At 35.6% G+C, this 16,347-nt stretch overlaps 1 protein-coding gene across 26 annotated transcripts in view; it reads right to left on the bottom strand.

Moving 5' to 3' along the window:
* Positions 1–16,347, bottom strand: part of sif (still life) — a 157,293-nt gene that overhangs the window by 29,951 nt on the left and 110,995 nt on the right. For all 26 annotated transcript variants that reach the window (XM_069498882.1, XM_069498884.1, XM_069498881.1 and 23 more), the window contains 7 exons: positions 15,456–15,735; positions 15,247–15,378; positions 12,716–12,898; positions 11,420–11,620; positions 8,939–9,163; positions 5,890–6,076; positions 3,855–3,969 (listed from right to left, as the gene is read on the bottom strand). In XM_069498882.1, the coding sequence (XP_069354983.1) occupies positions 3,855–3,969; positions 5,890–6,076; positions 8,939–9,163; positions 11,420–11,620; positions 12,716–12,898; positions 15,247–15,378; positions 15,456–15,735 (1,323 nt within the window). The remainder of the gene's footprint in view (positions 1–3,854; positions 3,970–5,889; positions 6,077–8,938; positions 9,164–11,419; positions 11,621–12,715; positions 12,899–15,246; positions 15,379–15,455; positions 15,736–16,347) is intronic.

Here is a 16,347-nt window from a genome sequence, read left to right as displayed (position 1 = left end):
GCTCAACCGTTCAACCCATTTTGACGAAATTATATACTTACTACTATATAATACTTTTTATCCCGGAAAAACTAAGAGTTCCCACGGAATTTTTAAAAACTAAATCCACGCGGACGAAGTCGCGGGCATCCTGTAGTAGTAAATAATCTGTGCACCTATGCTCTCCTGGTACTATATTCATGTAAGCTTCAGTTGGTGTCACATCACGTGGGCGATATCGGTCTACATTTAGCGTCTTGTTAAAAGGCCTCTGACCTTGTACCTGTGCAGCGGGTGATTTATCAATATATGGCTAGAGCGTACGGTACGCGATAACCAGAAGAGGTGAGTGAGAGTGAGCTCACCCACGGGTCGCGTTCGCGTATCACTGTTTCATTTCCACGCAATTGAAGTGTACCGGGACCAAAACCCATTAATACTTGATTGACTCGTTTTACTGTTTTGTTCCAAATAATTTTTCTTTTTGATCCGGTTTTTTTTAACTCATTACATGCTTTGAACTCTTTTCCAAACAAAACGGCCTATAACTGTGCTAAAATTATGTCCAAACTTCGTGATTTCCATTAAAACGGTACAAGTACAAGAGAGTTTCAACAGCTTTCATTCAGTTGTTTGCTCCTCCTATATTTCGTGCAATTGCACTATTTTGTTCGCAGCTCCTCAATTTGTATCCTACAACATTCAGTAACTAATAACAATAATGTCCTCCGCACCGATTTTCGGCCACTCGCTCCTAGCCTAGCACGTATCTCTGGCGCTGATGCCTTATACTTCCGTTGAAATAATTGCTTGCATTATTAATAAAGATTTAATTATTAAAATCACTCCACTCCATCATTTTTATACCTATTTTGGTGCGCAGCGACCTGCTTGCATATTTTATTACTCGATGCTTTCAAGTAAATTCATTTTATGAAAATTTGTAGGCCTCGACACAATTTTTTTCTGATGAGCTTAAGAATTAATTAATTATTAATTCACTTTACGCAATTTCTCAACCCAAATACAGGAAATTCAACATACTCTGTGGTGGCTTGCATGGTGCCATCTATTTCCGGCAGTTCCGTTCACAGCGACTTGTATGCAAATCGCATTACCTTCACAGGCATCTGCCAGCAACTGCTCTTTACGCTTAGATTGCTCTAGTGATTGAGATTAGTAAGAAGCAGATTTTTAGGGTTCAGTAGGTACCTCAAAAGGAAAAATGGAGTCCTTATAGGATCACTTTGTTGTCTGTCTGTCACGGAGAGTTCCGTAGGTACTCGGGTATTTTTTTCGACATTTGCACGATTAAACAAAAATTATAGTGTATAAAGATAAATAAAAATCCGTTTTAGAGTGTACAGGTCCCTTTCATATGATACCCCACTTGGAACAGTAATCTTACTTTGAACACTGCCCCAAAAAAATTGAAATGTGTTCACTGTCACAAAAAAATTGTTATGTGTTCATGAACAAAAAATGATTATTATTTGTTCATGAACACATTTCAATTTTTTTTTGTGATGTAACCACAAATTCACGGTTTCCGGATTTTTCCCCTTACGACTTACGTGTGCTATAAGGCTGCCTGCCAAATTTCATGATTCTAGGTCAACGGGAAGTACCCTATGTGTTTCTTGACAGACAAGACAAACAGACCTGTCTGTCTGTCTGTATGCCTGTTTGTCGTGTCTGTCTATCGACAGTCAGACAGACATACAGACAGACAACGAAGTGATTCTATAAGGGTTCCTTTTTTCCTTTTGAGGTACGGAACCCTAAAAATATTAAAACGTTTGCGAATTCGTCTCGGTAGAAAATTATTAGATTTCCTTAGTATTTATAATAATTTTAATGAACATAATATTATGATGAATTTTAGTGTAATGTACAAGATATGAAACATTAATTATCACAGACTTCTAAAATAGTACCTATTTCATAGAAAGTTGCATAAAGGACACTCAAAATTAATTAATTTATACCTACACCAGTGTAGGTAATAGAATTTAAAAGCACACCTAGAGAATATTATACACCACATACATGTTGTAAATGACGTCATTGCACACATACCTAACACTTTTACATAGATAGCTACTAGCTGTACAGATACTTCTGCGATCAATATAATGTAGACGCAAACAATTGGCCAAAAGATAATGTTTTATGATGGGAACAATGGCTGCTTTTTAAATGAAAGCATTTTTATCTAACCATTCAAGAGCGCAGAAAATGAAAGGTATCACAATTTCGTGACAAGGCGATGCGGAGGGGGTTTTTGTTCACTGCAGACTTACCACTATTCGCGTGATGTAATATCGTGGTTGGTGTGTATGAGACGTAGTCAGGGTCTTATAATATCAACATCGTTTATTTGATACGAGAACTCTAGGCAAAATTTACGCGACACGACGTCAAGGGGCTCGGTAGCGAAGCTCACAATGGCCGGTGCGAGGGGAAGCAGAGTGAGAGCCGCATAGCGATAGGGTTGCTAGGTATTACTTCGTAATATCAAGGATTTTGTTTTAATATTTCAATTTCATGCCCGCGACTTCGTCCGCGTGAATTTAGGCTTTTAAAAATCCCGTCGGAAACTCATCCGTTACTCCGTAGTAGCAGGATTGCGGGACGAACCCGTTCAACCAACAAACAAACATTCAATTCATTTTCGAATTGATTGGAAACGGGCCGATACTTTTACAGCATGCTCAGAGGAGTCGTTTTAGCTAAAGGAGCATTGAACACTGGCCTAGTACCTAGTACATAATAATATGTGTAGTCTGTGCTGCTAATATTATATTTACATACATGTCAGATACACAAGCGTACCTACCGCCGAATACATCGTCACTTTTTATCAAGTTACGAATGTATAAGCTTTGCCTATTTGGAGTTTTAAAATATACTAGCAACACGCCTCGGCTGCGCAAGAATGGAATTTACTAATAAAGAAAATGAAAAGTGGATTGAGATTTTCATACAAAAATACCACCAATATTTCAGACTTTTGTGATGAATTTTCCAAAAAAAAATCATTCATACAAACCTTGTCCTGACAATTACACAACAACAACATACACACAACAACATAAACATACACAATACAATACAATACAGATAAACAACAATTTTTTCAAATGAATTTCAATATCTGTACTAATAATATAATTATTTATTTTTAAAAATCATACACCGAGACACGTCTCTATACGACATGCCTGTTGGTTAACCTATCAGGGGAACATGTAGGTCATTGCGAGCGCTTCAGTAAACTTGTGGCGGTCGAAAGGTCAGGTGTGTAAGGACGGGAAATGCCGATGAGAGCCGGCTATAGTTCTCCTGCCACACTTTTTAAGAACTCGAAAGCAAGGTGTGTGGCTCAAGAAACATTGCAGCATCACGAGCACATAAGATTTAAAAGTACTTTTAAAGCTTATATGAATAAAAAATCTTTCTATTTCACGCTGGCAAGTGAGGATGCAGGTAGAGCACACTTGCTTAGAAGATACCTTTTCACTCTAGACTTGAAGGTAGGTATGTCCTATGTATATTAAAAGTTGAAGGGAAAACTGAAGTAGTAGGCGCAGCTTATAACATTTCACCTTAGACTTCATCAAGCGCTTTCATATGAACGTGACTATATCTATGAGAACACCATCAATTTCGCTTAAAGCATTAATATCCATAATCCATCCATTGCTGCTCACGAAGTCGCCAGAAGCCCTAATTATTCATAACGAGCTCACCCAGGCTGCTTCGAATTATGCTAACGAATACACGCAAAGCCCGCTGATTAATGAACAGCGGTTAAATCACACAGCGATCAGCAAAAATGCATGAAATGGTAATCACCAGTTAAAAAAACTCACCTCATCATCATAACCAGCGAGAGTTCCTCTTGTAATACGCTCTCCAAATACATCATATCTAGGTCAGATACGATTGCTCCGTTAATCACCATTATTTCGTCGCCTTTGATTATACCTGGCGCAAAAATTAATTGCACAATATTATTTTTTGCATCACTGAATTGAACCAATTAGTGGAACATGATACGCTCCGGGATCGAATAATTTTCTACTGCCGTTTTAATAGTTAACGCAAGGTAGCTTCGGTATACAAAAGATTTCTAAATATATAAAAGGAAAAGGTGACTGACTGACTGACTGACTGACTGAATGACTGACTGACTGACTGATCTATCAACGCACAGCTCAAACTACTGGACGGATCGGGCTGAAATTTGGCATGCAGATAGCTATTATGACGTAGGCATCCGCTAAGAAAGGATTTTTGATAATTCAACTCCTGAAGGGGGTGAAATAGGGTTTTGAAATTTTGTAGTCCACGCGGACGAAGTCGCGAGCATAAGCTAGTTTATTTATATAATAATTTTATTAATATGATCTCACTATTCCACATAAATACAATAAAATTATAATACAATATTTTTTTCCCCTAAATAGGTATACTAGCTGATTCCCGCGGCTTCGCCCGCGTGGATTTAGGTTTTTAAAGAACGCGTATTGCCTATGTCACTCAGGAATAATGTAGCTTTCTACTGGTGAAAGAATTTTTAAAATCAGTTTAGTAGTTTCAAAGATTACCCCCTACAAACAAACTTAACGACATTACCTCTATATAATATTAGTATAGATATAACATTAGTGCAACGTCTACAGTTTAATTCTGGACTGATAACTTCTGGTTCAAATCTAATCTGATTGGTTTTATACTTAACGACACTTATGCAATGCAACTTTTGGAAGCAATTTATTTGAAAACCATATTACTTAATACATTTTTTTAATTATGTGGATAGTTTTCTGTTTATTAAGATAGTTTATTCTTAAAACATTATAATCTTTTGATCTCGTAGCAGTTAAAATTGCTTCATACCGCTCTCTTTCTGTAAACTACAGTAAAAACCGGGCAAGTGCGAGTCAGGGTCGCGCAATGAGGGTTCCGTACTACAGTCGTATTTTTTCGACATTTTGCACGATAACTCAAAAACTATGATGCATAAAAATAAATAAAAATCTGTTTTAGAATTTACAAGTGAAGACCTTTCATATGATACCCCACTTGATATAGTCACTCACTTCGAAAGTTGAAAATACTAATTATTAGTTCATAACCACAATTTAATTTTTTGTGTGATCTAACCCTAAATTCACGGTTTTCAGATTTTTCCCCAAATGTCAGCTATAAGATCTACCTACCTGCCAAATTTCATGATTCTAGGTCAACGGGAAGTACCCTGTAGGTTTCTTGACAGACAGACAGACAGACAGACAGACAGACAGACAGACAGACATACAGACAACAAAGTGATCCTATAAGGGTTCCGTTTTTCCTTTTGAGGGACGAAACCCTAATAAATCAGTCCGTTTCAATTTTTTCGCGTGATTCCGGGCTCTTAATATACTATAAGCCTATTTGAATTAAACTTTTCAAGAATTTGGTTTATCTAAGGCCAAAATGAAATAATTGCCAAATAAGTATTCTACAAAAAAATGACCGTGAACAATTTTTTAGAAAACTAATCATTCTGGCTAACGATCATTCGCCGCAATTAAATTAAGGCAAACATTGCTTCAATGCTTCTACAAACATTACTTCGACGAAACGTTGTCGGCGTAATGAAATTCGATATAAAATCAACGGGCACCCCTTATAAGGATACTGGAGAAAAGGGTAAAAGGAAACCCCGAAGCCACAATCCTCTGAACTTTTCATAATTTTTAAAGTAGGGTCTCTGCTTAAAACTGATTACTTTGAAAATTAATTTTTGTTTGTTTGTTTCTCCTATGAGTGTTAACTATGGTTTAAGTCTGAGCAAAGTCAAACAGTCAAAGTCCGCTCTGTAGATTTCAGGCTAAGTCTTATTACGTAGTTTCTTACCGTTCTGCATTGCAACGCTCTTGTCCTCGACGCGGCTCACGTAGCAGCAGAGCTCGTCCTGTCGTTCCGCGTTTTCGATCAATTCGGCCTCTACACTGAAACCCCACATCTGCTCCAGGGTATTTCGTTGCAGTTCTACTTGGTATAAAATCTTGGCGCATACTTCCACTACCTCGTGTGTGTGCAACTATGAACAAATTAATTTTACTTCAGCCACCAGTTTTTCAAATTCCTATTAGTACATAGACATACTGTTTAGACGTACAACTCATAAAACGAAAAATGCCAAAATCGTAAAACAATGCTAAAAATTACACAAAATGCCAAATCGCTATAATAGTAAAAAACCGGCTAGGTGCGAATCAGGCTCGCGCAATGAGGGTTCCGTACTACAGTCGTATTTTTTCGACATTTTGCACGATAATTCAAAAACTATGATGCTTAAAAATAAATAAAAATCCGTTTTATAATGTACAGGTGAAGACCTTTCATATGATACCCCATTTGATATAGTTATCTTACTTCGAATATTGAAAATACGAATTATTAGTTCATGACCACAATTCAATTTTTTTGTGTGATCTAACCCTAAATTCACGATTTTCAGATTTTTCCCCTAAAGCTATAAGACCCACCTACCTGCCAAATTTCATGATTCTAGGTCAACGGGAAGAACCCTGTAGGTTTCTTGACAGACAGACAACAAAGTGATGCTATAAGGGTTCCGTTTTTCCTTTTGAGGTACGGAACCCTAAAAAAAAGGAAATTAAACTATAAAATACTAGCTTATGCCCACGTAGACTACACCAATTTTAAACCTCCCCTCGCCTTACAGGGGGTAAGGCTGTTGGGGGTTGAATTTTCAAAAATCATTTCCTAGCGGACGCCTTCGTCATAATAGCTATCAGCATGCCAAATTTCAGCCCCATCCGTCCAGTGGTTTTAGCTGTGTGTTGATAGGTCAGTCAGTCAGCTTTTCCTTTAATATATATAGTTAACTAGCTGATGCCCGCGACTTCGTTCGCGTGGAATTAGGTCTTGAAAATTCCCGTGGGAACTCTTTGATTTTCCGGGATAAAAGTAGCCTATGCCACTCTCCATGTCTTCATCTATACCTGTGCGAAAAATCACGTCGATCTGTTGTTCCGTTTGTGACGTGATAGGACAAACCAATAAACCAACAAAAACAATAAAGCAACAAACAAACTAAAATTTAAGAACACATTAAATGTTAAGACACACTTAAAATTTAAGGAGTCTTAATATTTAAGAATACCACTACGAAATTTAGGGTTTGGTATTTCCAAAAATTTCAATTTTGGCATTTTGCGTGTGTGTTATGCTTCTTTGATATTCTGTGTAAGTAATTTTTCATTATCGCAAAACACCACGATTTTTTTTTTAATTTTGCGATTTTGGCTTTGTGCGTCTAAAAGATTTAACAATTTTTATATAAGTACTTATTATCTATTATTTCTGTCAAATTACAGTTAATTCAGTGACTAATTTATTTAACTGAAATGTTTAAGGAAAATTCGTTAGTCAATAACGAAAGTCAAATTTTTGATTTCACTCTTTCCCGAGTATATTTAATAAAGAATTTTTAATATAAATAATATTAAGATTATGGGAAGACAGCCTCCTGAAACACAGTTTACACTACCTCAGGAGGCAGAGCCTTACACTAAAGCTTGTTAAACTACATGTTTGTTAAGATATTAAAGATTTTATTTATTTATTTATTTATTTATCTTCCAAGTTCCTCCATTTTCCTTGTTTCACAAAAGCCTTTTACTAGGTTTATGACGGCGTAGCACAAAATGTAAATTCTATATAATGTAAATCTAAATTCAAAAGCTTGTTGTTCTTATATTTGGGGCGGGTGTGGAGAGTGATTGATACGCAGAGGCATGGCCTAATATGAAATTGGCGTTTGCTTTAAAGTATGGTCTGTCAGACCCTTTTCATCCATATTATCAGTATCACTCAATGCAATACGTTCCGTCCAGAATCCAGATGTTTCATACTTTTAGATCAAGCACTTGTTGGTTTACTTTTTAAAAGTTGACAGAAATTGTTGTGAACGAATGGACTGAATTATTCAGTATTTAATTTAATGAAGTTAAATTTCTGATTTCTCTCTTTCTTGAATGAAGATCTCTGTTATAACTTAAACACTCACAGAAAATAATTTTATAGCTACCGAAAGCTCCTGACGTACCTACCGGCCTATGGAGTAAGAACCTAATTATGACCAAAACCAATTTAGTGAGCATTCATCTAATTAAAATGCAGTTTATTTGTTTTGAGCTTTAGGCAGATATTTGGAGCTTGTTTAATAAAAGACTACCCGAAATTTAATGTAAAAGATGCCAGAGAAAAATGGCTTGTAAAATATAAGAAAATATAAGTTTCAACTTATAGAAAACCTTACGAAATGGAATAAAAAAATCATTTATTATTAAATATAAAAATCTTATAAGTAATATAAATTCACTCATAATCTTGGCGAGTGATTGATACACAAACTTATGGCTTATAAAATTGGCGTTTGGATTAAAGTATACGTACCTACTGTCAGACCCTTATCACTCAAAATTCCACCGCATTGCGTTTCATCCAAATGTTACATATTTTAAATCGTATACATGTTACAGGTTGTTATAAAAACTACTAACAACAAAACAATAAGCCGCAAACATAGCTTAATGTAGTGCATTAGAAAGAATATCCTATACTGATTTTCCGCATCCACCATTGTAACAATCTCTCAATAATGCTCCCTAGGATTTACTAAGTATACTAGATAAGTTATAAGTATATGAAGTAGAATCAGAGAAATTCATCAAAATTAATCAACTATCATAATAGTTTCCTACAATATCTCATTCATAATAATCAATGAGTTACCCGTCGTAATGGTTTATTGTACGTACTTAGAAAGTAAGTACGTCATTGCATTATTGTAAAATCCACCACCAATAAAAGTATGAGAGACAAGCTAAATAAAAATTGTTAAGAAAATGTAACAAATCTTGTATGAACTTACGTATGTCTCAATGAGGTCACTTCTGTGCGGTACAAAGTAATTGTGGTCTTCCATATCCCGCCGTTTCTTAACTCGCACGAAGTGTTCTAGGGGGTTAAGAGAGCGTCGTGCGCAAGCAGCCGCAAGGAATTCTTCAACCGACATCCCTTCACGAACCCCCACTGTCGCCGTGGTGCCTTCGGGTAACGAAACCCTTACCGCAGCTTCGCCTTCTTCGCGCGACATCTGTTCCGTTAAAATAGAAAACAAAAGCTTACATAAAAAGAAACCTCTCAGTCTCAGTCCATATTTTAAAGAAAGAAACGAAACAAAAGTTCCTTATTAGACAAAAGGACTTTATAAGGAACGCCATACATTCATGTAGGTACTATAAAGCAGCTAAAATATTACCTCGAGTGAAATTGTTTGCAGTTTTTTTCAAGTGTAGGTATGGACTTCAGGATTTGTTTTAGTACCTATAGGTATAATATACGTATTTAATTTTTTAATGCATATTAGTAAGTATAGCTATGTTGATAGCAAAAAAAAATATTTCATGAGTTTTCATTCTTATTATTAAAATGCATATAAATTTTACTCGCTTCAAACAATCTATGTTGAGTTCACGGCATATAATACAAAATAATGACGAGGTAAAAGAGCGTGTATTAAACGGCAGTCTTACTTAGGAAGGTCGCAAATGAAAGTATTGCATAATTATTTGTGAGTTGTGACGTAACTCTAACTGGTTTTTAAAGAGGCCATAGTAATTGTACCTAACTGAAAAAAAACATTCTATCAGACTATACCGTATTTACTACAACATTTTGAAATAAATAATTGTTTAAGGTAAAATTAATGTAGTCTATGATTTTGTAGGCTGATGACTACGCGGTAATATTTTTGTAGCCCAAGTATGGTAGAAGTCTTCTTTACAGCTGTTATGATAGCGGTGAAATAAGACGTACTTTACGACCAAATGTATTAAAAAAGGAGGTACAACTCTACGTAAAAAGTCACGTTGTTTCTATAAATAATCATAACAATAAACTTTAATTTACTTTATTTTTCTTGCTCGTACAACCGCTTATTACGTCATGATAATAAAAAATCTTGGCGAGACTTAATTTAGGCTACGTAGTAACTTTACTGTGTTTGCTGTGGAACAATTTACCGTTTTACTTAATAGAGCTGTGCTTGTAATTTGTTCTGGTAACAAGGGCGAAATGTCTAATGACAGGCAGTCGACGGCTGCGGGTAACAGAGTAATAGACGCTTTTCGTGACGCCGTAAATTAGAAGTTCCCGTAATATTAGGTAGCACGCTACCTCGGCATTTCGGAGCTGGAGTGCCGCCTAAGCTTAACGAACATTTTCAATGCGAGACTTGCTTTCTAATTTATGTGGTATTTTTTGTTTTGAAGTGCTTAATAAACATGAATGTATGCTGAATCTATATATGTATATAAATTATAGCAATATAAATGATGGATATTTTGTCCTGCTTCTTACAACTTAGGTATACCTACTGAGATTTATGCATTAAAAATTACATCAGATAGGTACATTGAGTTAGTTGTTCGATGACTTTAGTTTCAAGAAATGTCTGTAGGAATTCAAAATGCGCTACGTACGTACTCTAGTTATAAAACTAAATGAACAAACAAAATAATTGCGTTAAGATTGCAACTGTGCTTCATTATTAAACTAAAAAGCAAAAGTGCATAAAATAGTATAGTACCTACAGTACCTACATATCTATTTAAACCAAGGCTGGTGAATGAAAAAATTGCTACGGATTTATGCAACCTTGTTAATGCATTTTATATAAAATAGATGCATCGTCAAAGTGCTTTCAGTATTTTATTAAATTGCAATGCTTAACTGGAATTAAGAGCTTTTAGTGCATATTTAAAATTTGTAGTAATTATTTATTACTATATTTTAGCTCGAAATGAAAATGATTTTGTTGACTAATTTTCAAATGATTTTTTTGATAACCAAAAAGAACTTACCTACTTTGTTCTCAATGAAATACTGCAATTCTTTTTTAATAATAAAACCTTTTTGAGGGTGGACAGCTATTTCGGTTATCCATCTATTTGGGTACGATACCAGAGGCGTCGTATTTGCCTTTGTAATTAAATTTTTCACAATAATGGATGCTCTCCTTTTTATACAAGTCCTAAAGTATTTGATGAAACGTAGTGAGAATTTTAAAATTATATTGGAACGCAAACGGCCTTTGTAAACGTTCCTGTGATTTAACACATGAAAGGGTAGAGTTTAAAACATTATACAGATGAATCAAAGTATCGTACTTAATGAAGTATAAACTGTACGATGAATAATTTAGTTGAGAACATTCAGGAATGCCGAATATAATATTAACTGTTAATAAAACGATCTTTCACAAAGCTCTACAAAATAAAATTGCATTCTAATTTTAATTAACAATTTGTGAATTTTTCAGTACTTAATATAAAATAAAATTGGTACCAACCTGCATGGAACGTCGACTAGAGCCCGAATTGGATCTAGATAGATTGGGTGCTCTTCGTTTAGTGGCTCCTCTACCCGCCAGCAAGTTGTTTAGCAAGGAGGGTGAACGGGCGCAGATGAACGCGTGGAATGAAGACACCGTAAACACGCCCAGTTTGTTGAGAGTGCTCTTTGTGCCCCGCGAGACATGTGTTAGCAACGACTGAAACAACGCTGTAACTTAATATTATACTCTTTCTTTATAGTCGTATTCCTTATTGCTGAGGGTTGTACCTCTCTCCATTAATCCTATAATGGTATGAGTTCTCTTGTGATAATATTGCGGTGGGATCCGAGATCCTTCCGCATACAAATCGACTAAAAGAACGAGCTTTCGACTCTTAAGTTAATTTACAGTTATTATCAAATGTCAGTGACAATAAAACCGGGACCGAAGGCTTAACGTGCTCTCTGAGGTACAGAGGAAACGTAATAGCCAAATTCAGACCTACACAGTCGGTCACCCATCCAGTTGCCAACTTGGGTCGACTTTGCTTATCAATCGCAATCGATTGATATGCGTTGTGGCAAAAAGGTCACAGGTCCCTCTTATATTAAACAACATGACCTTTACTTCAATACGGTTCCGACAAAAACTAATGAAAACTTAGGTACTTTCGACGGTCGCAAATAACAAACGTTTATCTAAAAAAATACCTTTTTCAAAAGAGCGTTTGTAACGCAAAACTGCCGCATTTGAAAAATAAAACAAAGCTATTTGGTGTACAACACTTCATTGGTAGTGCGTCACCTAGAAAATAGTGAAGCAAATTTACTGAAAGTAATATGTATAGTTTTTCCTCAAAAATGAGTCTTTATCGAATTAATACCTACTTCGTACAATAATTAATTTGAAGGCGGTATTAGTTCAGCTATACTTTTTCATGACTTTCTCATTTGCTTTAATCTCATTTCTAAAGAAAGATACATACCTACCTTGAAAGCTTTAAAGTTTAAAAGAAAGAATTAAAATGCTATTTAAGTCGTTAGCCTGAACTTCATACTTTGCTTTAATCTTAGTTTCCCTGGTAATCCAACTATTCGAACTTGTAAGTTGTAGAGAATGCAGAATCCATACTTATATTTTATCCATCCCAATATTAATACAAAAGTGTGTCTGTTTGTCCGTTTGCGTTTCACGCCCCATCCGCTATACTAATTTTGACGAAATTATACAGAGATAGTAATATAAAATATTGAACACGGAGAGATTGTCTTGAGAACATTACCTGTTGAGAAAAAAGCATAGTTTACTTACCTTAGGATTCGGTAACTCGCCGCTTTGAAGGCTCGCCATGTAGCATCGGAGGCGAAATTGTTCACAGTGTAATCTTTCGAGATTTTCTTCCCATTGCAACATTTGTACAGCCAACTGTGCTCTCGTTTCAGGATCTGAGACTACGGATTGTTGCAAGTCGGCCATATGTTTTAACTTATGATCCTGTTAGATAAAAAGGTTTATATATTTTTTCAAAAATAGTTCGTCTTTCATGTTGTAAAAATGACATAGTTAACAAGAACTTAAGAGTGCTACCGTAACTCTACGATCGTTTATAGCTAAAATATATAGGAACTTAATTTCATTGCAAAGTAAAAAGAAATACATAGTAACTTCTTATCGTTTTATTCTTTTTATGTACAACACATAAGTTCTTACGAGTAAATAGATCTTGCGAAGTCATTTACCAAATGTTCCAAGAAAAACATTACTCAATGAGCAGTAAATCGCAAAGCTTTTTGCTCAAGTGTTGTATAATATATAACTCACTATAATCGCTCTTATATTAATGATCTAGAGTGTCTAGAATTTTGTCAGTTACACTAAAATTTATGATAGTGGGGCCTTTAGTCCGAACGAGTATACCTATTATAATATTGTAAGAAATACTGTGTCGAGACTTTTAATATTTTTCAATGGACAGGTACATATTTTATCTAGAAGCTCTCTATTTTATCGCTTTATTTTAATGTGAAAAATGTTAAGCCAGGGTTAACTTGTGTTGCTACATGTTGTTTATGCTCATCATAACGTAATGGACGTTACCATAACGAACCTTTAATACTGAAAAGTATTGTTGCGACGCAGAGTTATAAATTATACGGGGCGAGACTTAATACTGTAATGGCATAATTATATTTACATATTAATTCTAAAATTATATACCTTCTAAGAAATATACCATTTCAGCTAACTTAAATAATATTAACAAAAACAATTATTTAACTTTTAATGTTCCGCTACTTGCTGCCGCGACATTATAGAGATATATGGAGATTATATGGGGGGATTAGAGATTGTATGGGGACCAGTAGTGCAGCGACAGCACTGTTGCGGCCGCACTGCTGCGTGCAGCGTGGTTCGGAATCATACCTTAATATTGTGTACCAAAAGAAAAAGACTCATTATTGTCCTGTGAAAGATTTTTGTATTATTAAATTACTAGAACCATACGTTTTTTAAAACTATTCTATCAATCTATCTGATTGTATTTGAAACGTCATGGTGGTTAAAGATAACATAGTATGTATGACACAATTTGAAGCAGGCGTGGTCCACAAACTGTTACAGGGCACGAAGTATGCCATGAATATTAATTAGCGCACGCCACCTGCCTGCGATCACTGCCCGCGATTCCCCTTACTCTATGGAGATTCCATACCGTAGTACCGTAACTACTTACGCGTATCTAACTAGGTGGGGGTGTCAGAAACTCAGAACTTATGTAGCTGTAACCCTGGGTAGGTATGCATAGAGTTCCGACTTCTGGTCTTCAAAAGTTGGCAAAAAATACACCAGTCACCTACACCGTAAAATTCCGATTTATAGACGCGGCGTTAGATTGGTTTTAAAGTCAATTAGCACGCGGGCATAAAGTATTACATTATTCAATTTGGATCTTATTTAAATTCAATTCACGTTGTAGGGATTTCTGAAATTTAAGCTTATATTTACTTTCAGTAAACATGTAATGATCAGACCGTGCGGTAGAGGCTTTGATGCGAGTTGCGGTCGGGCAATGCGGGTCAGAAATTGCCTCGATTTGCACGAGGAACGCCCTAGACCGCATGCCAGTGCCACAAACTAGAAGCGTTTGCAAGCTATTACTTCACAAGTTGCAATCAATGATAAAAAATTACAAAAAATACACTTACGAACCTAATAAATATTAAAATAATATAGATATTTAAGGTATCATATATCGTCACCAAATCACAACAGAACAAGGCACTTTAAAGAACTTATGAAACAACAAAGTTTTATGGTTCTTATACTACTGATTTGGACAAGTAATTTTCTGTACACCTGAGAGAATATTGAAAGCAATCTTCTTTCTTATCATTAATCACCTGCCACTGAATAATTAAAATACCTGTGATAAATAAGCTTGAAACAAGAAATGAAATCTGCATAAACAGAGGATGCTTTTGGCTTCACTTTATTGTATAATATTGAACTTATTATTAATAACACTGTACAAGTCATTATTTATTCAAAATTGACTCTTTTAGTGATGATATTAAATGCGAAGTTGATGAGAAAGAATCGATAATCTATGAGTCAAACAACACTTCTGTTGGTTCAGGCCGGTGCTACGGGTGGTGATGGACGTGCCTTGCTTAATATCTCAAGCATTGTATTCAATACCTTTCAAATGGACTGCAGTGAACCATAACAGCTTAAACGCCTTAGTAAATACAATATGTCTCAGCGTTCAAAAACTGGGTCTTTGGCGAAATTTTCTAAAAATTAATTGGATAGCTTTTGTTATTAAAAAATGTTGCACTCACGGATTCTATAGCTTTCTCGAGGCGGTAAATTTCTTCTTGAAGTAGGTGAAGCGTTCCCGTTTTCCCGCGGTGACGAGCAAATGCCGCAGCGCATGCACTATGTATGCTATTCACCCAGTTTTCGAGCTCCACCTACGGCACAATAGGTTGAGTGTTGTAAAATTGATTCCGCTATCATTTTTCAGGAGAAATAACAATGTATCACATACCTGACATGGGGCTTGAAAGAGATATGCATCGCCAAAAGCCGTACTTAAACAGAATATGTGATCGCGTTTAGGGTGTTCAGGTATCGGTTGCATGATGGCTCCATCAACTATAATGAGGTGTTTCGGTGCGGCTTCTACTGAACGACCCTCTCGAGAGTCACAAGGATAGAAAAGTAGTGTAGTGCCCTTGAGGCAAACCCAGTAGCCTTTCCATCCACGTTTGCGAGCTAGCTCAATCTGGTGCTTCTTGCGGAGTAACCACTTCTTCACACTTAAAAACCTGTATGAAATATAGTTCAAGATTACTTATTTATCTATTTTTATATCTATATACTCGTATCTGTCTAATACGTAAAAAATAATGTTTGTCTGTTAGTGCATTCGTTACCTATGCGTATGCGTTCATTCGATTAAGTAACTGGAAGCTTTGTGCACTAGCACTTTCGAGTTAATCAAATCCTGGGCACTTCACCTTTAAAATAAAAACTAAAATCGTACTTTTGACATGACAGTTGACACATAAAGTAAAGATGGCGCGTGAGAACTCATTTTGTATGCATTATACGCTGTACGTTGTCTGTCAGTAAGTTATTACACTGTTTTATTAATATTCTGTAAAGATCATTTATTCATCATTTTCATCAATAACACATCGCCAGTCCAATTCTGAGCACGGGGCTTCTTTTAGAATAAACCTAGTTTAGGGCATAGCACCACGCTGGCCAAGTGAGATTTGGCAGGCTTCACATACTTTTGAGAGTTTAATGGATATCACAAACGATAGTAATTTACTTACATTGAATTGCGATATTATATTTTATTGTAAATATTTTTCGAGTTATAACAAAACAAACGTTTTGTACGTAGGTATTATTAGGAAAAAAGTTATTTT

This window comes from Maniola hyperantus, chromosome 5 (genome assembly GCF_902806685.2).
Source record: "Maniola hyperantus chromosome 5, iAphHyp1.2, whole genome shotgun sequence".
NCBI lineage: Eukaryota > Metazoa > Arthropoda > Insecta > Lepidoptera > Nymphalidae > Maniola > Maniola hyperantus.
The sequence above is the reverse complement of the archived record's forward strand: the minus strand, read 5'-3'. Positions and strand labels throughout refer to the sequence as shown.